This window comes from Brassica napus, chromosome A8 (assembly GCF_020379485.1).
Source record: "Brassica napus cultivar Da-Ae chromosome A8, Da-Ae, whole genome shotgun sequence".
NCBI lineage: Eukaryota > Viridiplantae > Streptophyta > Magnoliopsida > Brassicales > Brassicaceae > Brassica > Brassica napus.
In genome coordinates this window covers 16,625,753-16,649,397 of record NC_063441.1, presented here as the reverse complement: position 1 = coordinate 16,649,397, position 23,645 = coordinate 16,625,753, and the positions used below count along the sequence as shown (strand labels likewise).

Sequence of the window (23,645 nt, the reverse complement as noted above, 5' to 3'; positions counted from 1 at the left end):
GAAGAAAAGCTGACGCCTGACCGCGTGCATCAACATCATCAAAGCTCTACATTTTCTCTCTTCTAATTATTCACTTATAGCTTCTTTAGACCACCATTATCCATGGTTGCTTAAGGAGTTGTTAGCAATTTTTTAATCAAAAAAAAGAAAGAAAGAGAAGAAGAAGAAGAAGCACCAGCGCTTCTGATGCTTCTTTAAGCGTTGTTCTGTTTGCGGGCCCCACCGACACGTGGCGGCCCGCTATTAGTTACTTTTCAATTCTTTTTTTTTTTAGTCAGAAAAAAAAAACTAAAAAAAAAAAAGAAAAAATTTAAGCATCCCTAATGAGTTGTTAGGGTTAATGATGCTCTTACTATTTTAGATTTTCTCATTTCATTCATATCTATCTTAAACCTTTTTCACATCAACACTTAATTAATAAACCAACCCATATGTCATCTTCTATTCCCTTAGAGCATCCACAATGGTGAGTCTCACCATGAAGTCCTTAGCATTATTATAATAATTTTTTTTTTTTTTGAATAGTTAAGAATCCTAATCCAAAAGATATGTCCAATGGTGTTCTCCAATTTGGAGTCTTTAAAAATTTAATCAGAGTTTGATCTAAAGAACTTGTATTATATTCTATCTTCTTCTGTCTCCATATAGTCTTAGAGTCAGAATAGGATGTACAAGTTACAAACATATATGCTTACTAACTAACAAATTAATTTTATGTGTTTTGGTAGTAACCACTCATCTTCTTGAAGAACCAATGAAAGAGAATGATAGTAAGAAGAAAAACCATGAAGATGCAGCAAGATTGTCCACTTCCACGTCTTCTTCCTTCACCCGTTGTAGTGTCCCTTATTTCACTCCACTCCTCCTCCGTCAACCTTACTGGAACATTCAGTGCTGAAGAACTGCAGATTTCACATACACTACAAAGAAGAGAAACAGAGGTTTTACACAATCCATATGGTTACTAAGCTAATGAACTAAATAGAGTACCTGTTTCCTCTTAGCTTAAACCAAGCTTCAACGCAATGAAAATGGGAAAGGCCAAGCTCATTTTTGCATTTGCAACCAATCTCAATCAAGTCTACACTTACTGACTTGCCAGAAACTCTATCAGAATATTGATCAGAACCAAAATGACAAATCCTGCAGATTCTTTGTCCATTATCACTTTCTTCTCCTCCACCACTCAGATCAATCACATGAAACTCCTTCTCCTTTGCTTTTCTGAAGCATCACTCTCGTGACAGCTTACCGCAGTATCGTTATTCGCAACGAACTCGTGAACAGCATGAGCTGAAACGTTACTGCATCCAACACCATCTTTCCCGTGCTTGAATCATTCTCTTTTTGCTTTTCCATCAGTACATGGATTGAGACAGAGTCACTGGTCTTCCAATTGAGACCAGAGACTACAATCACAGCCTCAGGGACAAAGAGTTCAAGAATGATTGTATCAGACAAAGAGTTAAACATAAACCCAAAACTGAAAACCTGTAATAGCTAGAACATACTCAAATTATTGGTAAGCAGAGTCGTAAAGTACAATAAAGATCGAAACTTTACCAGAATCAAGATCCCGTAGAGTGACAATGTTTCGTTTTTATTTCAGAAGAATGAAAATCAGACAATTGAATCTAAACCCTTTGCCGGAAACGGATGCGCGCCGCTACAAGTGCTCTCTAATCTGTTGCTCTTCGGTTTCAGTTTGTGTTTCTTCTTTCACAAGACCCCTCAGCTACGAAACACAAAAGCCTTGGTGATAAGAAAAAAAAAAACACAAAAGCCTTCCCATCCATTTACAAGTAGCCACGTACCATAAGGATCAAGTCCTAAAATTCCTTAGCTACGTTACAGTCCTTAGTTTTATTAAGCAAAATATTATTATTATATGTGTATTTGCCTAAGATTAAGCGCTAAGGACTGGTGATGTTACTCCGTTGCGGGTGGTCTTATATAAACAACAAGGTGTAATCATTATCTCAGACATCTAGTGCATGCTTCTTTGTTTTCTTCTTCTTCTTCAATCCTATTGCTCTGATTGAAAACACTCTCCACTGAGTCATGCCATTTTTGTATAGAGTCCATATATACTCTTCTCTGTTTACATTTTTGTTCTTTTTATTATGTCTATCGGTTTATTATGCATATGCAAACCTCCAGTTAACCAATGACACTTAATACATAGGCTCATCAAGATTTCAACGTTTGTCTCGATACAAAGCATTCTTGTCTACCGAAACTCATGCCCCTTGTTAAATGACGTTAAGCTCCCAAGTATCGACTTTAGATTTGAATCATTTGGCGGACACGTACCACTACAAGCTGAAGGAATGATCATCTAACAAAAAAAATCGTGACATTACATGGTTATTTTTGGTTAATGAATCATGATACCACATAGATAAGTATGATTAGTTAGTAAAAAACCGCATCGCGAAAATGCTTATATTTTTCCGTATATTATAATGTTACCATGGTTGTTTTTGGTTAATGAATCATCTAAAATTTGTAATATCACCAGGTTATTTCTGTTTATATAATCTCTCATATATGTTTATATTAAAAAAAACTCACCCAAATTTTAGACCAGTTTATAAAAGAAGCGATACAAAATAGATTATTGCATAGGCTATACACAATGTCTTAGATATGCATATCACGAGTCATCGCCATCTCTTGTAGATCAAGTTCTCTTGAGTTTCTTCTACAATCATTAGAACTTTAGAAGGAACCCCACGCTCTGCATCTTTGTCCCTTTCTTCTGAATCTATCAAGTTATTCAATTCAGTTTCGTATATCATTTTATCGAATTATGTTCTTGCATTATAGGAAATGTCCCATCTTTTCATTCAGAAGATTCAGTTGATTTCATATATTCACACATATATATATAAAATAATTTCGGTTCTGCGTATCTAAATTTTTGGTTTCAAGTGTATATATAAAAAAATAATTTCGGTTATGCGTATCTTCTTTTAAAAAAGGTTATGCGTATCTATATTTTTTGTTTCAAGTGTATATATACATTTGTTGTAAGTTTATACATGATGACACCAACCGACATGGCCAAACAAGTACATATGTGTATATTCTAATTCTGTTTGTCAACATCTATAAATCATATTTATGCACGCACTAATAATTCGTTCGTTAAGCATATATGCTAAGATACAGTATCAATACACACTTGCACAAAACATATTCATGCTTATTCTTTTTGGTACAATAAGACGATTGTTTGAACTATTTTATTATCGTCCAATTAGCCATAGTCGAAAAAAAAATATGTAGGTCTCCCTCTCCCATCAATCACATAAAAGTAAAAAAAGGACTTCTTGGGTAGTCAATTTCGTACCATATATGCAAATGATGTGGAAAGATCACACATTATTAAGATCAACTCAATCAACCTAGCTCAAACTAATAATTTGACATGACTGTACCGCTTTCTATCTAAAATGTACAGTATATGAGTGATACCAGGTAAAGTTTTTCCAAAGCTGTACCGCTTTCTATCTAACATACCAATTTGAGGCTGATAAGATTAGTGTACAATTATACGAATTTATACAATAAACATAAAACTATGTGCTTAATTCCTAAAAAAAAATCAGTGTTATCCAAAATATACGCAACTTTATATCGTTAGGTACAAATAGAATATGAATGTATATGGTCATGTTTAAAAAAAATCTAAAAAACATGTTAATTGGTTAATGGATGTCATAAATTTGACTTTGCAACTCATAATATAAGTTTAAGTTTAAAAAACTCGCTTTTCACGATATATAGATAAAATTATAATTTAAACATTAAATAGTAAAATGCATTCCATAATATACATTCCATAATATATATACATATATATATTATTTTTTGTTAATATATAAAATGTTTATTCTATTTTTCTCTCAGAACTACAACAATGTTATTTAGGACATGTGTAGCATATTTGAAAAAAATATATGTTGGCAATTAGGAAAAGTAATATAGAGAGAAATTAACTGTTTTCTCAAATAAAAAAGTGATTCATGTTACGAAAGTCAGCAACACTTTCGTGTGAGAGTTGATATGGAGCCCATATCATTTAAAACTCACAGTAACAATTGTCGAAACCTCTTCTATATAAGGAATTGTATTGCGATCATTTTATGACGCCCCTTTCGAACGTAATAACATCAATCTCTCTTATTTGGTATACTACTTCTTCTTCTCATTTATTAAGATTATTATTCTTTTCTACTTTCTATTATTTACGTAACATGATCAAACAAATAGACACCTCTTATATATGAAACAATATATAATATAATTATAACACGTTATCAGCACGATCACTCTATTATTATAATTCTTTCTTTTGATTATTATGTTCGGAGTGGGGCCTCCATTTTATTTGTTTATGATTACCGGAGTGCGGCCCTGCCGCCCCGCCTTTTATTGTTAATTTTACAATGGTTGCTTAAGGCACCATGATGGCCGGTATACCGCCTAAACATTTAACTTGTTATTTTATATTTGAGTGCATTATCATAATTTATTATTTTACAGATTTGATCACCTTAATATTTTTGCTTTCAAATTTGACGGATAATTTTATCCCCATAGATAACTAAATATATTTAAGTAGGCACATATATTTATATATATGTTTAAATTGATAAATTTTATAATTGCTCACTGATTGTTTATGATTAATTTTTTTTTCTATCTTATGTTTTTCTTTTACCTCCAACGGTCATATATAAATTTAAAAAAAAAAAAAAAAAAAAAAAAAAAAAAAATTACTTTCTAAACGGCTAGTTAACGGCTATGAACAGTGTTTTTATCTATAAATATACTCATTTCTCACTCATTTACTTCATCCAAAACATTTCATCTTCTCTCAAATATTTTCAAATCGCTCCATTACGGTTTATCATTACAAAAAGGATGATTCGCATATTTTTGGTTGTATGTGCAATTCTAATTTTTGCTTCTATGTACGGTCTTTTTATCGGAGAATTTGCTCCTGAGGAATTTACGCTCAATGTCGGTTTACTTTTCTATGCGCTGTTTCTCCTTGTAATTGCGTGTATTATTAATATAAATGGTTCATTTTAAAATTATGAAATTCTAATATATTATTTGATTTTAGAAATCCAATGGCAAACATGGAGAAGCTCCAATTCCCCGCTCTAGACATCACCGGCACCAACTACATTTCATGGGTTACAAATGTCGAACTTCATCTTGAATCTCTTGGTCTATCCGAGACCGTTAAAGAGATTAATACTTCAACGCCTCAAGAAAAGGCTAAATCGGTGATCTTCCTTAGAAGACACCTTGATGAAAGTATTATTTATGACTATGCCAACATGAGAGATCCTAAAGAGCTATGGAAGTCTCTGAAAGATCGTTTTGATCATCAGAAAGACATAACACTTCCACTTGCTCGGGATGAATGGCAGAGTCTGAGATTTCAAGATTTCGACAAAGTGATGAATTACAACTCGGCTGTGTTAGGGATTGTGGCCAAATTGAGATATTGTGGTGAAACAATCACCGAATCTCAAATGCTTGAGAAGACATACACCACATTCCATAAGAGCCACATCACCCTACAACAACAGTACAGGTTGCGGGGATATACCAAATTTTCAGAATTAATTGTGGCGCTTCTCATAGCAGAAAAAAACAACGAGCTTCTGATCAAGAATCACATGACTCGTCCAACTGGTTCAAAACCGTTTCCTGAAGCAAACGCGTTAGATGCAAAGAAACCAGTCAAGGAAAATAAAGCCTATTGGGGTCGCGGTCGTGGTCGTCAAAACTACCGTGGACGTGGACGAAAGTACAATCCACAAGATAGGAAGTCATTCCAGTGGGTCCGCTCTGAGCAAACCCCTAAGGGAAAAGAACACCAAGGAAATACCTCCCAGAAGCGAGAAGAAGCTTGTTTCAGATGCGGTACTAAGGGACATTGGTCTCGTTTATGTCGTACCCCTGCACACCTTTGCGCTCTATACAAAGAGTCCGTCAAAGGAAAAGAAAAGGAAGTAAACTTTGCGGAACATTCTGAGGGTACAACGCACCTCGATGCGTCTGACTTTGTGAATGATTTCGAGGAGACCGCTATCCCGGAAGCCTAAGTGCCCATCATGTGACTCTTGAAATTCCACAATTATACCATAAATAATTGTTGTTTGTGGAAGATTAATGTATAATTATTGTGTGCTTTTCACCTTCTTATGTATAATTATTGTGTGTTTAATGTTTGCTAATGATGTATAATATTTTATGAATAATATTATCTTATGTTAATTCTTTTTGTTTGTCTCAGAAATGGACATTACAAATGGAACATCAACCAAGATCAATGCTAGAGATATTTGTATACCAGATAGTGGAACAACGCACACTATTCTGAAGCACAGAAAATATTTTTCTGAACTAAAACCGACAAATATCACTGTTCATACAATATCGGGTCCTGCAGACTTGATCGAAGGAATTGGTAAAGCCCATTTCACGTTACCCAACGGGACAAAATTCTCGATAAATAATGCACTATTTTCTCCAAATTCTAAAAGGAATTTGTTGAGTTTTAAAGACATATATCTTCAAGGATTTGATACTCAGTCTGCAACTGAGGATGGAAAGAAGTATATGTATATTACTCTTGAGAAATCGGGAAAACAAAAGGTATTGGAAAAATTACCAAAACTCTCTTCTGGTCTACATCATACATATATAAGTGCCATTGAATCACATTTGGTGATTAAGGAAAATTCTAGTGATTTTACACTATGGCATGATCGTCTTGGTCATCCAGGCACTACAATGATGCGAAAAATCATCGAGAACTCACATGGTCATTCACTGAAACCCCAAGAAGTTTATCAAGGGAATAAAATGACATGTACTGCGTGTTCTCTTGGAAAGTTGATTATAAGACCATCGCCAACCAAAATAGATAAAGAGTTACCAAAGTTCCTTGAACGAATTCAAGGCGATATTTGTGGACCTATACATCCACCTTGTGGACCATTCTATTATTTTATGGTAATGATCGACGCGTCGAGTAGATGGTCACACGTTTGTCTATTGTCCTCTCGAAATATGGCATTTGCGAGATTTTTATCTCAGATAATCAAACTAAGAGCTCAGTTTCCTGATTATCCGATAAAGAGAGTTAGACTGGACAACGCTGGTGAATTTACCTCCCAAGCATTCAATGATTATTGTATGGTAACTGGAATTGATGTTGAACATCCTGTTGCTCATGTTCATACACAAAATGGTTTGGCCGAATCATTAATTAAACGTCTGCAACTGATTGCAAGACCATTGATTATGAAATCTAAACTCCCAACTTCTGTGTGGGGACATGCTATTTTGCATGCAGAAGCATTGATTCGAATAAGACCAAGTGCATATCACAAATACTCTCCAATACAGTTAGCCTTTGGACGAGAACCAAACATTTCTCATCTAAGAATTTTTGGTTGCGCTGTATATGTGCCGATTGCACCTCCCCAACGTACAAAGATGGGACCTCAAAGGAGGTTAGGGATATATGTTGGTTGTGACTCTCCATCAATTATACGATACCTAGAACCACAAACTGGTGACGTATTTACGGCACGTTTTGCTGATTGCCACTTTGATGAAAAAGTATTCCCAGTTCTAGGGGGAGAAAATAAACAAGTAGGAAAGGATATCAAATGGTGTGTACCATCTTTACTACACCTTGATCCTCCTACAAAACAATCAGAATTAGAGGTCCGTCGGATTATGCATTTACAAAGCATCGCAAATCAACTACCCGATGCTTTTGCAGACACCAAATTGGTTACAAAATCCCATATACCGGCTGCAAATACTCCTGCTCGCTTAGAAATGCCACATGAACGTGGAGTAGAAGATAATACACGAGAGTCTAAAATACGCTTGAAGCGTGGTAGACCTATTGGTTCTAAGGATAAGAATCCTAGAAAAAGAAAGGAGTCAGAAAAACAAAATTCTTCCAATATAGCAGAAAAGTTGGAAGAGATTAACAGCGAGGTCAATGAGAATGTTGAACATCATGATTCTGAAGAAAATCATGAGATTTCTATTAACTACATTCATAATAGAAAAATATGGAATCGAAACAAAGTGAATGGTGTTGATGATCTTTTCTCATACTTTGTTTCGAAGGAAATAGATGAAGAGAATGATGACCCTGAACCAAAATCTATCTTGGAATGTCAAAAGAGACATGATTGGATAAAATGGAAAGATGCAATACAAGTTGAACTCGATTCACTTAACAAACGAGAGGTATTTGGTCCTATTATAATCACACCTGAAGCTGTAAGGCCAGTTGGTTACAAATGGGTTTTTGTTCGGAAACGAAATGAGAAAAGCGAGATTATGAGATATAAGGCTCGTCTTGTAGCTCAAGGATTTTCTCAAAGACCTGGAATCGATTATGAAGAAACATATTCTCCTGTTATGGATGCAATCACATTTAGATTTTTGATGAGTCTTGCGGCTAATCAAAATCTAGAGATGCGTCTAATGGACGTTGTTACTGCATACTTATATGGATCTTTGGACACTGATATTTATATGAGAATCCCTGAAGGATTTAAAATGCCAGAATCATTAAGTTCTAAACCTAAAGAGTTATGTGCAATAAAATTGCAAAGATCATTATACGGTTTAAAACAGTCTGGACGCATGTGGTATAATCGTCTCAGTGAACATCTAACTAAAGAAGGATATGTAAACAATCCTATATGCCCATGTGTTTTCATCAAGAAAACATCATCTGGATTTGTTATCATTGCCGTATATGTTGATGACCTAAATATTATTGGGACTAAAGTCGAAATACAAAAGGCATCTGATTATTTAAAAGGAGAATTTGAGATGAAAGATCTCGGACAAACAAAATATTGTCTTGGCCTACAAATTGAGCATTCTCAAAAGGATATATTTGTACACCAGTCTACATATACGAAAAGAGTGTTGAAACGATTCAACATGGACAAATCGACTCCACTTAGTACTCCTATGGTCGTCAGATCACTTAATGTCGAAAATGATCCCTTTCGACCACACGAAGAAAATGAAGATATACTTGGTCCTGAAGTGCCATATTTAAGTGCAATAGGAGCACTTATGTATCTTGCTAATTGTACTCGGCCTGATATATCATTTGCTGTTAATCTTTTGGCAAGATTTAGTTCATCCCCTACGCAAAGACATTGGAATGGGATCAAACATGTCTTTCGCTATCTCCAAGGAACGATTGATTTAGGATTATTTTATCCTAATAATACTAACGGAGAAATAGTTGGCTTTGCAGATGCAGGATATTTATCTGACCCTCATAAAGCTCGATCACAAACAGGGTACGTTTTCACGGTTGGAGGAACCGCTATATCATGGCGATCCCAGAAACAAACACTTGTAGCCACTTCCTCGAACCATGCTGAAATAATCGCTCTCCATGAAGCAAGCAGAGAATGTGTTTGGCTCAGATCAATAAGTAAACACATCCTATCAAGTAGTGGGATCAACGTCGACTCAAAACCGACCATCATATATGAAGACAATGCAGCATGTGTCGCTCAAACAAAGGAAGGATACATCAAAAGTGACCGAACCAAACATATTCCACCAAAGTTCTTCTCATATACCCAAGAACTCGAGAAGAATAAAGAAATTGAAGTGAGATATGTTCGATCCTGTGATAATGCTGCAGACCTCTTTACGAAGTCACTATCCACTACGACATTCAGAAAACATGTTTACAACATTGGAATGCGTCATCAACAAGACCTGTAACGATCGTCTATTCGAGGGGGAGCTTCTGAGTTGTACTCTTTTTGCCTTACTATGGTTTTTCCTACTGGGTTTTCCAAGAAAGGTTTTTAATGAGGCAACAAGAGATGATATACATGAGACATTAATGATACTGGTCTCCAAGGGGGAGTGTTACGAAAGTCAGCAACACTTTCGTGTGAGAGTTGATATGGAGCCCATATCATTTAAAACTCACAGTAACAATTGTCGAAACCTCTTCTATATAAGGAATTGTATTGCGATCATTTTATGACGCCCCTTTCGAACGTAATAACATCAATCTCTCTTATTTGGTATACTACTTCTTCTTCTCATTTATTAAGATTATTATTCTTTTCTACTTTCTATTATTTACGTAACATGATCAAACAAATAGACACCTCTTATATATGAAACAATATATAATATAATTATAACAATTCAGAATATTTTTCCTCTAGCTTTTTCAACTTTTAACATGAAAAGAATGAATGTATGTTTTTGAGTTGGTTTTTCTAATATGCATATTAGAGAAGCAAATATGGCAAGATTCCATAATAACAAAGGCCCTTAAGCCCAATAAATAATTAGGCCGTATGAGGAAGATCTCGATAACCAAAAACAACTCCGTCAGGTTCTAAAATTCATAAAATGTACAATGAGAAAGCCCACATAAATCTCGCAAAACGCCTTCATTTGGAAGGCGCCAATAAAAGCCCATCAGTAGCCCAAACCTACCTACCAAATTCATGAAAGACAAATTAGATGGAATCATCGAGGGGGGAATTAAAAAACAACACATCATTCAACTGGGATGAGCAAAAGGAATCAAATGCTTTCCATAACTAATATAATAATCAAAAATACATAATAAATCAATGTCCTTTGGTCTAAAAGAACCAATGATATTGGGCCAACGTGAGTTTTAGCGATAGTCTTGGTCATTGTTTATAAGCACTAGCAGCCAAACAGTAAAACACAAAAGTTACAGAATATATCCCGAAGTAATCTTATCTTGGACATAGCGTAATCTTACTTTATTAGAAATTTAGACATGTGTTCTAAAAGTATTTAGCTATATAAAATACTTCAACAAAACTTTTTTGGCTTAACATTTGGTACTCTTAATTTGTTTGTTTAGCTAAATAAAATACTCTTTATATCCTCCATAACTTCTCTGTAATTTGTTTTCTTTAATTATCTAGCGTCGTTAATAAATTAGGAAGGAAAGAAAATCAACTAATCGAGGGACCCATTAACCACTCATTGTCATACTGTCCGAAAAAAGAAAATAATGTCCGAAAACGCGTCGTGCTTTGCATGAATATTTCAAGCATGCATTATTAAACATCGTTTACTAATGCGTACTAGTGCACAATTGTTATTATTAGTGTAATAAATAGAATGTTTTAATTAAATGATAAGAGTAGCAGAGGTAGATACTTGATTGGGTACACGAATTAATACGAGTCAACTCAGCTTCTCCCTCATTAAACTCAGCGACTCGGTCATCACATTAGCACAAAAAGCTCAGATCTTTAAAAAGAGAGAACTTTGCCTTTCTCCCACTAAAGCTTCCGAACTTTCTTCCTTACCCACAAAATTAGTTTTATCTCCGACCAAATAAGCAGAGAGACAGACTTCAAAAAAAAAAAAAAAAAACAGAAGCTGGAGGAAGATGGAGAGTTACCTGAACCAAAACTTCGATGTGAAGGCGAAGCATTCCTCTGAGGAAGCTCTTGAGAAATGGCGTAATCTCTGCGGCGTTGTCAAGAATCCTAAACGCCGGTTTCGCTTCACCGCGAATCTCTCCAAACGCTATGAAGCGGCTGCGATGCGCCGCACGAACCAGGTCTTGTCTCCTTCTTCTCCTTTCATGTGATGGGTTGCTCCTTCTTGAGGGTTCCCATTTATAGAACTTTCTATTTACAGGAGAAGTTAAGGATCGCAGTTCTTGTCTCAAAAGCTGCCTTTCAGTTCATCTCTGGTGAGCTTTATATGTCTAAAGCTTACATCTTTTTTGCCAACTTGTGTCAAAGTACAGAGCTTCTTTTGCTAATTTGTGTCAAAGTTTACAGCTTTTTGCTAATTTGTGTCAGTCCTTTTTTTTTTTTGCTAATTTGTGTAAAAGTTTAAAGCTTTTTGCTAATTTGTGTCAAATTGTAGAGGTTATTTGTGTTAATCTGTGTCAAAGTTCACATCTTCCTCTTTTTTGTGCTAATTTGTGCCACAGTTTACAGCCTTTTTTTTGCTAATTAGTGTCAAACTTTTGAGCTTTTTTTTTTGTTAATTTGTGTCAAAGTTTTGAGCTTTTTTGCTAATTTTGGTCAAAATTCAGAGCTTTTTTTGTTAGTTTGTGTCAAAGTTTAAAGCTTTTTGCTAATTTGTGTCAAATTGTAGAGGTTTATTGTGTTAATCTGTGTCAAAGTTCACATCTTTTTTTTTTTTGTGCTAATTTGTGTCACAGTTTATAACTTTTTTTTGCTAATTAGTGTCAAAATTTTGAGCTTTTTTTTTGTTATGTCAAAGTTTACAGCTTTTTTTGTTGTTGCTAATTTGTGTTAAAATTTTGAGCATTTTTGCTAATTTGTGTAAGCTTTGTTTTCTAGTTTGTATCAAAGTTTTGATTTTGTTTGTTTGTTTCTTTATGACTTGTAGGTGTGGCTCCAAGTGACTACACAGTCCCCGAAGAAGTCAAAGCCGCAGGCTTCAACATCTGCGCCGACGAGCTAGGCTCAATAGTCGAAAGCCATGACGTCAAGAAACTCAAGTTCCACGGCGGAGTCGACGGCCTCGCATGCAAACTCAAGGCCTCTCCCACCGAAGGCCTCTCAACAACAGACCCCTCCCACTTATCCCAACGCCAAGACCTCTTCGGTATCAACAAGTTCGCAGAGAGCGAGCTCAAAAGCTTCTGGCTCTTCCTATGGGAAGCTCTCCAAGACATGACGCTCATGATCCTCGGCGTCTGCGCGTTCGTGTCCTTGGTCGTCGGGATCGCTACAGAAGGATGGCCTAAAGGCTCCCACGATGGTCTAGGCATCGTGGCGAGCATTCTCTTGGTTGTGTTTGTGACTGCTACTAGTGATTACCGTCAGAGTTTGCAGTTCAGGGATTTGGATAAGGAGAAGAAGAAGATCACTGTTCAGGTGACTAGGAATGGGTTTAGACAAAAAATGTCTATCTATGAGTTGCTTCCTGGTGACGTTGTTCATTTAGGGATCGGAGATCAGGTTCCAGCTGATGGTTTGTTCTTGTCTGGATTCTCTGTGGTGATAGATGAGTCTAGCTTGACCGGTGAGAGTGAGCCTGTAATGGTTAATGCGGAGAATCCGTTTCTTTTGTCTGGGACCAAAGTGCAAGACGGGTCTTGTAAGATGATGGTGACTACCGTTGGGATGAGGACTCAGTGGGGGAAGCTGATGGCCACTTTGACCGAAGGCGGCGACGACGAGACTCCCTTGCAGGTGAAGCTTTTTTTTTTTAACACTGGTCAAATAATCGATTACATCATCATATAATATTTAATCTGTTACAATCAACTACTCGTACTTATTAGAGTTAGACATCTCTTTATATATTAGACACTCTTTGTCTAATTCTCCAATGTGCGACTTAGTTTGATATCTCACACACTCTGCAGGTGAAGCTCAACGGAGTTGCTACCATCATTGGCAAAATAGGTCTCTTCTTCGCCGTGGTGACCTTTGCTGTTTTGGTGCAAGGGATGTTCATGAGGAAGCTATCAATGAAAACTCACTGGATATGGTCTGGCGACGAGGCCTTGGAGCTTCTTGAGTATTTCGCGATCGCTGTGACTATCGTTGTGGTCGCTGTCCCTGAAGGATTGCCTTTGGCTGTGACGCTGAGTCTCGCGTTCGCGATGAAGAAGATGATGAACGATAAAGCTCTAGTCAGGCATCTAGCTGCCTGCGAGACGATGGGATCCGCGACTACGATATGTAGTGATAAGACTGGTACACTCACGACCAATCACATGACGGTCGTGAAGTCTTGCATTTGCATGAGTGTCCAGGATGTTGCAAACAGTAATGGTGGTAGTTTGCGGTCGGAGATCCCCGAGTCCGCTGTGAAGCTGTTGGTTCAGTCGATATTCAACAACACCGGAGGGGAAGTCGTTGTGAATAAGCTTGGGAAGACCGAGATCTTGGGGTCGCCGACCGAGACTGCTATCTTGGAGCTCGGACTGTCCCTAGGCGGTCGGTTTCAAGAAGAGAGGAAGTCTTGTAAAGTGGTGAAAGTTGAGCCGTTCAACTCCACGAAGAAGAGAATGGGAGTTGTGATCGAACTCCCCGAGGGAGGAGGAAGGCTGCGAGCTCACACCAAAGGAGCTTCCGAGATAGTTCTTGCTGCGTGTGATAAAGTTGTGAACTCGAGCGGCGAGGTTGTTCCGCTTGATGAAGAATCAGTAAACTATCTGAATGTCAAAATCAATGAGTTTGCTAATGAAGCTCTCCGGACTCTCTGCCTTGCTTATATGGATCTTGAAAACGGGTTTTCGCCGGATGAAGCTATCCCTGCCTCTGGATTCACTTGTGTGGGGATCGTTGGTATTAAAGATCCTGTTCGTCCTGGAGTTAAAGAGTCTGTTGAGCTTTGTCGCCGTGCGGGGATCACTGTGAGGATGGTTACGGGAGATAACATTAACACGGCCAAAGCTATTGCGAGAGAGAGTGGGATTCTGACTGATGATGGGATAGCAATAGAAGGTCCAGTGTTTAGAGAGAAGAGTCAGGAAGAGTTACTAGAACTGATTCCAAAGATTCAGGTACTTGTTGTTTCTGTTTATTCGGTTATTTTGGTTTGGGTATTTTCTGTTTTGGTTTATTCGGTTCGGCCACAATCCCATTGAAGTGAACCAAAAAAATTGGTTCAATTTTCTGTTAATTTTGGTTTTAATTTTGTTTCCAAAAATAACTGTCTTTTTTTGTTAGAATTCGGTTTAATTTTCTGAAAAAAAGATTCTGACATTTTTGGTTAAATTTGGTTATTTTCGGTTACGGTTAATTCAGTTCGGTTATTTCAATTAATTCCGGTTTTCAAGTTATTTAAAAAGAAAAAATCAAACACCAACCGAAAACCGAATCATTTTTCCAAACCGTACCGAACTAAACCGAATTCGAAACCGTAACTGAACCCAAAACTACAAATTTTGGTTCGGACATAATCCGCAGGCCTGGTTTCTTGTATCAAAGATCTTGTTTGCCACATAATACAAAACGTTTCCTTCTTGTACAGGTGATGGCTCGTTCTTCACCAATGGATAAACATACACTTGTGAAACAGTTAAGGACAACGTTTGATGAAGTTGTTGCTGTGACTGGAGACGGAACAAACGATGCACCTGCTCTTCATGAAGCTGATATTGGATTAGCAATGGGAATAGCCGGAACTGAAGTGGCCAAAGAGAGCGCTGATGTCATCATTCTAGATGATAACTTCAGCACAATCGTCACAGTTGCTAAATGGGGACGTTCTGTGTACATAAACATCCAGAAGTTCGTTCAGTTTCAGCTCACGGTTAACGTTGTTGCGCTGATTGTTAACTTCTCTTCAGCTTGCTTAACCGGTGAGTAAAGATTGAAAAACAAATGATTTTGAATCTCTACTTAACTAATTAACTCTTTGATAATAATTTCTTCAGGGAGTGCTCCTTTGACTGCTGTTCAGTTGCTATGGGTGAACATGATCATGGACACGCTTGGAGCTCTTGCTTTAGCCACCGAGCCACCGAACAACGAGCTGATGAAACGCTTACCCGTTGGAAGGAGAGGGAACTTCATCACTAACGCCATGTGGAGGAACATTCTAGGACAGTCTGTGTATCAGTTCATAGTCATTTGGTTTCTCCAAGCCAAAGGGAAGTCTGTGTTTGGTCTCGACGGTCCTGACTCGACTCTCATGTTAAACACTCTTATCTTCAACTGTTTCGTCTTCTGTCAGGTAAAAAAAGAGATACAAAACCATAATATTTCACATTGTTGATTGAATCTTGACATGACTTTGGTCTGAAACTTGCAGGTGTTTAACGAGATAAGCTCGAGAGAGATGGAAGAGATCGATGTTTTCAAAGGAATACTGGACAACTACGTCTTTGTGGTTGTGATAAGTGCGACGGTGTTCTTTCAGATCATAATCATTGAGTTCTTGGGGACATTTGCAAGCACAACACCACTTACATTAGTGCAATGGATCTTCAGTATCTTTATAGGTTTCTTGGGTATGCCAATAGCTGCAGGACTGAAGACCATTCCCGTCTGATCAAACCGCTCTTTAAAGAGTGCTCTTAGGACAGTTTCTTCAAAATTTTAGAACAGTAAAGTCTTCTGACAAAGTCTTTGCCTTTTGCAATTACTCTGTTTTTCATTGTTGACATTAATCTTCATAGGGTTTTATATTAAGGATACATATCTGATTTCTGATTCCTATATTTTTTGTAAAACATTAAAACTTTATGTTTCTTTAAAATAGACTCTTCTGTGTTGCTTTTTAAATCTAATTTGGGGTGAAATGTGTTAAGCACCAAGAGACTTGAATGATCTCAATTCTTTTTGCAGGTAACAGATGTTACTCTGTCACACCATTTCATTATAGAATCAGATATTGCATATTTATATTATACATGTACATAAGATGCAGATTCTTTGTAAAGAGAGCTCAAGAATCAAAATTCAGTGTCACAAGACACGGTTTCTCTTCAAAACTAATACAGTTAAAACCCATCACAAACCGGGCCGGTCTATCCTGGTTTATAGAAAGTGAGTTGTTCAATGTTCTTCATCACCAGTAGGAACAATTGCTAAAGAAGAAGCTTCTTCAACTGTTTCTTTTCCTTCCAACACATTTTGAGTCTTCTTCATTTCCTGCAAAATCACGCTCAATTAGTAAGTAAGTCCTCTAAACTCTCTGTTTAACGATATTTCAGACACAGTGTATGTATCTTCAAGAAACAGAGCATACCTTGTTATTTTTACGATGAGCAACCGTTATCTCATAGAGTTTATGCATCATCATCTGTTCTTCCACCTGAACCAAGAAAATGGTGAAAACTCATCGGTTAAACGATCTTCACTCGGTAATTACACCGCAAGCTCTTGTAAAAAAAGAGTTGATATGATCTGATCATAATACCATGAGTTTTTGGAGTTCTTGTGACATGGTCTTATGAGCTTCCTTGAGTAACTCATTCTGCTTCTCCAAATGTCTATTTTGACAACCAAAGACAAATTAGTTTAAGAACACAGATTATGAGTAACAAATAAGCTTAGTTAGCATAATGAGAATTACTTGAACAAATCACCAGTATGTTGCGGGTCCATCCTCGCAGATGATTAAGCTTTCTTGACCTCTGTGATACTTTTTAAGTATTCTACAAAAAAAAATCAAAAGAACATCAAATTAAGGACCACAGTTCTAAAACCTCCAAAACATAATAAGAGTCTAACTGATTCTACTAACAAAGATCATACTCCTCCACACTGACAAGACCTGGTTTCTAGATAATCATACACACAAATAGACTACAAAACTCAACAAGTCACTGCTTAATTTTACAAACAGCTGTGTTAAAACAAGAACTAATACGATTCCACAAAAAAAAAAGCATCTCTTGAATCCAAATAGGAAGAGAACAAGAAGGACAAGACACGAAAGCTTTTTGTTTCGAAAAAGGCGGTTCACACATGACATGGACAATTCATCGAGCACTTAGTGCGCATAAAACCCTAATAACTTTCTTCAAATCGCAATTCCACAAACATCATCAAAACGATACAAAATAACAAACCCACCAATCATCTCATCGCAAGTCATGATTTTTCATCCTCAGCTACGATTTTCAAAACCCTATAATAACACAAAACCAATCTGCAAGATAATAAATTAAAAACGTCGATTTGAACCCAAAAAAAAAAATTAAAAACATCGAAAAATCTTACCTGAGAAAAGATTAATATTCCAAGACGGATCGCTGTAGATCGCAGAACGATCGCTGTTAAAGATTTCACTTTTCTGATTTCTCGATTTTGGAGAAAAATAAAAATTATCCCTTTTTATACCTCTCGCTCGCTCTAGTTGCCGCCAATATTCAGAACCCTCTGTCCTAGCCAGAGGGTTTCTTATTTGAGGCTTACGGCTTTTTTATTTTGGTAACCGTAGGACTTTTTTTTATATTTGAAAATACAGGTTTTCAAAATAATGGGTGAATGATTGTTCAAATATTTGAGTTTTACCAACTATCGAAAATGATTTACAGATTTAAGCTTCCATGGTTACGAGCTTACGATCAAGTTGATCGAGGACAATATTAGTTAAAAAATATATGAAAAGGATTTAACAAGAAATCTATAATACAAGAGGATATTTGGGGAAAGGAAGCGATAAAGGCTGGCTAAAAAAGAGATGCATGGACCACGTTTTGGTGCTACCAATAATAATCACACGGGTACTCAACTCATCCATATTGTTATTAGGTAACACGTAGCTTTCCACTTGAACGTTCAATACTTTGGGAAATAAAATTCTGTTAAAATATTTTGTTAGTTGGGAAATAAAATTCTGATAAAATGTTTTGTTGGTTCTAATCATTTCATTACTAAACTCTATGAGAAGTTACATGAAACTCATTCTAGGTAAAAATAATGCGTGTTTACAAAAATTATAGAAAAATCTTAGAAATTTTGTTTCAAAATAATAGCCACTTAAAATGACGTTTGTATCATAAAAACTCCAGTTTAACTAACATGTCATAAACATTGCATTTTCCATCACATAATTCTCGGTATGGTCAGACCATATCTTGGAGCTATGAGTCTAAAGAGTTTTGGAAATAGTCTCTTATAAGCAAAATATTTAAACCGTTTATTTTGTTGTGCTAAACAATAAACTGAAATTTTCTCAAACAAATATGCATGTCCTTTTAAATTAAATTTAGTTTTAATGTCCTTCAATTAGATGTGTTTCATAATTTCAACTAAAAGATAAAAAAACTGAAAATATTGATTAAGTGAGTTTTATATCGATTATTCTTTTTCTCAAGCTTACAAAAATGCACAAAAGTGAAACTAGACAAAGGGAATCATCATTATAGCTTTTGTTGCTGGTAGAGTTATTTATTAGCTGTGTGCATTTAGAAATGTATGCCAATTCTTTTGCAAATGTCAATCTTAGGCCATGTGCTTTGCCATAATCACAAGCATTTATGTTTTAAAAATATATCTTTAATTTAAAATTACCAAAATTACAGATTATTGGCTTTTATACAGAGGCTCAATATCAATAATTGACCAATTTGTTTACAACTTTGTACAAAAGAAGAACCTCTATGATATATGGACCATTTTGAAATCCATTCAAAGCATCATATGGTTTGTAAATGTTATATTAGAAAGTTCTTTTCTGCGTGTTACAAAAAAAAAATTATTTTCTGCTAAACTGTTAAATTACATTCAGAAAGTTTATGACACCATCTGATATTTTAGATCAACTATATATAACAGTTTTTAAATTTTTTTGAGGGAAATTTACCAATGTCAACAAACAAGAATATATATAATAACATGAAGACATGCTTAACTTCGGTAGGATTGGTCTTAAAATAATAATTTATCTGATCTTATAATTATTATTTTTAATTACACTACTCTTAAACATTTAGATGTCATCCATTCGACGTCCAAACATTTACTTGCTGAGACCCAGAAATAGATGCAAATCTGATCAAAGGACAACAAAAAAATAAATAATAAAGAAGTTGAAGAGCTAAATCTATCGGATAATGTGAATAGATTCGTCAGAGTATAAACCATGTGAGGATGAAACAGCAATGAATCGACTTATAACTTCTTAACCTAACATGCATTGGATTCTTAATTGCCGCCACATGCATAGTACCATTTATCATATGATTAGTCTTTGAGGATCTACAACATTTAATATTACGTCATGAATCTAATCAAGAAGATTTTCTGCAGCATCCCTTAATAAAATCTCTAGGTCCAAATAGGTTTTGGAACTCTTTGACCTTTAGTTTATAAATATATACCTGTACGACTAACAGACTCACAGTTTCACGTTATACCATGTTCTAATAAAACCATAAATTTCACAAAGCAGGAGAGATTGGTACGTGGTATGGTAATACCGTAATACTAACTATGATATCATTATTATGAGTTGAATACTTTCAAAGATGAAACACACGCTGTATTGATATGGTATACATTATATTAAAATGAAAGATTTTGACATAAATTTCCCAAAATTTTGATATTTTAAAATTAAATATTACTATAGATATGTGATAAATATGAGAAACATATAATAACAATAACTTTAAAAGTGGTTCTTTAAGAAAAAAGAGAAATGATGAAAACGAAAGAAGAAAACATAGCCTGAAAAGAAGGTAAGTTTGTCTGAAGAGAAGGGGGCACTCAAGTAAGTGGCCTTTGTCAGATTTCGCGTGCATTTGTACAGAACAACCTTTACTCTTTTCTCTCTCTCAATCTCTCTGGCCTCTTCTTCTTTCTCTCTTTCAGCTCTGTTTGGCTCTTTTCTCCTTTAATTTCAAAGAAAAATAGCATCAGTGTTTTTATTACGAGAGGTCACTGTTTGATCTCTTAAGAAGAACCTTTTATCATAAACTCTGATCCTGGGTCGTCCTCAACACAACGAAAGGCTTCTGCTTTGTTTTTCTTGGTTTGTAGCGCCATTTTGTGTTCATGGGTTTAAAGTTCAAGAACACAGCCCATTCATACTTTTGATGTTACCATAGGATTATATAGCAGTAGATTTTGGTGGTGGCTCTTAGTCTTATCAAGAGACTTTGCAGAAAGAAAACAAGAAAGGTACTATAACCTTTGGATTCTGCTTTTTTTTTTTTTTTGGAAATTTGTGAGTAACAATTTTGATATAGTTTTTCTCAATTTTATTTACATATATATCTTAATTACAACTGTTTTATGAAGTCTTGAAAGTGAGCATATAAGGGTTTGAAAGAATAGAATTAATTCCTGATTTTAAAAACTATTTATTTCTTTACTTTTGCAGTCCTCTTGTACTGATATAAACGATCTGTGCCACTAATGTTTTTTGGTTAGATTCGTTTCAGCAAACATACAAAAAGATATGATTCATTTTGTCTACTGAATAAGTGGCAATCTTTAATTCTTTTTCTCCGTTTTCTGTTGATTATTGCAGGTTTACTACTAAACGACATCGCCCATCAACCCACAAACACACAAAGTTTCACATGTTTCTGTGTTTGTGAATGTGTAACGCACTTAGAAAAGAGAGAAGAATTTGATTATTAAACAACAAAAAAAAGAGTTTCTGTGTGTGTGTGTGTGTCAGTAAATTCGAGCTTTGAGTGGGTGTTTTGTGCATCTCTAGAGTTTTCTCTTTTATATAATTTTTCAGTGTTCTCTTTGAGATGTGAGTAAGAGACCCTTTCACTTCAAGAGTCTTTGTTCCTCTGTTTCTGGCTCCGCAGAAGCATTTTGAGAGAGTGTAAACACATTTTGAGTCTTTTTAAACTCTCTTTGAGATCTCAACATCATGAAGTTCATGAAACTTGGATCCAAACCTGACTCCTTTCAGTCTGAAGGTGAAAATGTTAGGTATGTGTTGAAGACCTTTTATTTTCTTATTTTTTGATTATCAAAAAATCGATTTTAGAATCAATTCATAGATACTAGATAATGTCAAGAAAAATACAACTTCAAGTTCGTGACCTTTGTTTAATTCTCTGCTCTTTAAGGTATGTACCAAGTGACTTAGCAACAGATGTTATTGTAATCATTGGAGATTTCAAGTTCTATCTCCACAAGGTAAACCCTAAAGACTTAACATCTTGTCTTAAAAACCAAGATTAAACTTTATTATATGTTTTTTATGTTATGTTTCAGTTTCCATTGCTGTCCAAAAGCGCACGCTTGCAGAAACTAATCGCAACAACATCATCATCCAACGAAGACAATGAGATTCATGAAGAAGATGAGATTGAAATAGCAGAGTTCCCTGGTGGTCCTGCTTCATTTGAGATCTGTGCTAAGTTCTGTTACGGCATGACCGTTACTCTAAACGCTTACAACGTAGTCGCTGCTCGCTGCGCAGCTGAGTTTCTTGAGATGCACGAAACCGTCGAAAAGGGAAATCTTGTTTACAAGATTGAAGTGTTCTTGAACTCGAGCATACTCCAAACATGGAAAGATTCCATCATCGTTCTTCAGACCACAAGAGCTTTGTCTCCTTACGCTGAAGAGCTGAAGCTAACAGGGCGTTGTCTAGACTCCATAGCTTCTAAAGCTTCGATAGATACTTCGAAAGTCGAATGGTCTTATACTTACAGCAAGAAGAAGAATCTAGACAACGGGTTGAGGAAGCCGCATGCGGTTCCTAGAGACTGGTGGGTGGAGGATCTTTGTGATCTTCATATAGATTTGTATAAACGAGTGATCATTACGATAGAAGCAAGAGGGAGAGTTTCATCTGATGTTATAGGTGAAGCATTGCACGCGTATGCGACTAAAAGGGTTCCAGGTTTCAGCAAAAGTAGTAGCTCCATACAGATCACTGACATTGCTAAATACAAAGCTTTGGTTGGTTCAATCATTGAGCTGATTCCTGATGAGAAACAAAGCGTTTCTTCGAGTTTCTTGGCTAAGTTACTGCGAGCTTCCATCTTTCTTGGCTGTGATGACGAGACAGGGTTGATGAACAGAGTCGGCGAGCGTCTAGATGAGGCGAGTTTAGGTGATGTTATGCTCTATGATGTTGACTTGATGCAGAGCTTAGCTGAAGTTTTCTTGAGATGTCATCACTCTGAAGAGGATGATATAAAGGCGAAAGCATCGGTTGCGAAGCTTGTTGATGGCTATTTAGCTGAGAAGTCAAGGGATTCAGATAGTTTGACACTTCAGAAGTTCTTAGCACTTGCGGAGATGGTCTCTAGCTTTCCAAGACAGTCTATTGATGGAGTTTATCGCGCTATCGACATGTTTCTTAAGGTGCAAGAAACTGCTGCCCTAACCCTAAGTTGCTGCCCTAACCCTAACTTGCTAATCAAGATTTTGTATTTTTTTTTGTCTAATCAGTTACATCCAGAGATTAGCAAGAGCGAGAAGAAGAGGCTATGCAAGCTAATGGACTGTAGAAAGCTATCAGCAGAAGCTTGCGCGCACGCTGTTCAAAACGAGAGGTTACCTATGCGAGTGGTGGTGCAAGTGCTCTTCTTTGAACAGGTAAGAGCTAACAGCAACGGTTCATCATCAACCGGGGACAGCACTCCAGAGATCACTCCGGCTTCGAGATCAACGAACACTGAAGACGACAGAGAGAGTTGGGACACTGAAGATATAAAAGCATTGAGAGGAGAGTTAGCAAGTCTAAGACTGGCCAAGAATCAGCAGCATGAGAATAGTAAAGGGAAGCTGGTTAAAGGAGGAGGGCTGGGAGTTTCTAGAGTGTTCTCTAAGCTTTGGTCTAGTAAAGAAAGAGGTGGAGAGATGATGAGTAGCTCAGGGACTTCGAGTCCTGGTTCTGTTAATGATGACTCCAAGTCTTCTTCTTCCACAAGCAAGAAGCATTAGAGGAAGCAGAAACAAGAAAACAAGATTTTTAGGTTGCTAAAATGTTCATGCAATGACTAACTCTTTTCACTTTGTCAGATCCAATTTCTCATTTTGTTGTCTTTTGATTCTCTTTGTGGTTTTCTTCTTCCTTAAAGTAGGTATGATGGTTAGATCGGTTTTAAAATGGAATTGTTAAAAATGGTTCTTGAAATAATAATAATAAGATGGTAATTTTTTTCA

The 23,645-nt window shown here is 36.2% G+C and overlaps 3 protein-coding genes and 1 pseudogene across 4 annotated transcripts; 3 read left to right on the top strand and 1 right to left on the bottom strand.

Annotated features, from left to right (window-relative positions):
• Positions 1-597: 597 nt before the first annotated feature.
• Positions 598-2,406, bottom strand: LOC106359940 (annotated as a pseudogene).
• A 2,738-nt stretch (positions 2,407-5,144) lies between these two features.
• LOC106359941 lies at positions 5,145-6,131 on the top strand. Its single transcript, XM_022690623.2, has one exon. It carries the CDS (start codon positions 5,145-5,147, stop codon positions 6,129-6,131), a length of 987 nt encoding a protein of 328 aa, XP_022546344.1.
• Positions 6,132-11,278: 5,147 nt separating this feature from the next.
• On the top strand, positions 11,279-16,331 carry LOC106361402 (calcium-transporting ATPase 2, plasma membrane-type-like). The gene is made up of 7 exons (XM_013801137.3): positions 11,279-11,668; positions 11,749-11,803; positions 12,475-13,283; positions 13,460-14,605; positions 15,076-15,406; positions 15,482-15,780; positions 15,859-16,331. The coding sequence occupies exons 1-7, from the start codon at positions 11,495-11,497 to the stop codon at positions 16,096-16,098; spliced, it is 3,054 nt and encodes a 1,017-aa protein (XP_013656591.2). The 5' UTR covers positions 11,279-11,494; the 3' UTR covers positions 16,099-16,331.
• Positions 16,332-20,439: 4,108 nt separating this feature from the next.
• LOC106361403 (BTB/POZ domain-containing protein NPY5) lies at positions 20,440-23,645 on the top strand. 2 transcript variants are annotated; one of them, XM_013801138.3, is made up of 5 exons: positions 20,440-20,681; positions 21,034-21,452; positions 21,593-21,662; positions 21,741-22,841; positions 22,929-23,645. In XM_013801138.3, the coding sequence occupies exons 2-5, from the start codon at positions 21,391-21,393 to the stop codon at positions 23,421-23,423; spliced, it is 1,728 nt and encodes a 575-aa protein (XP_013656592.1). In that variant the 5' UTR covers positions 20,440-20,681; positions 21,034-21,390; the 3' UTR covers positions 23,424-23,645. The 2 variants fall into 2 exon arrangements, with proteins under 2 accessions (XP_013656592.1, XP_048593796.1); XM_048737839.1 differs by lacking the exon at positions 20,440-20,681 and adding an exon at positions 20,910-20,928.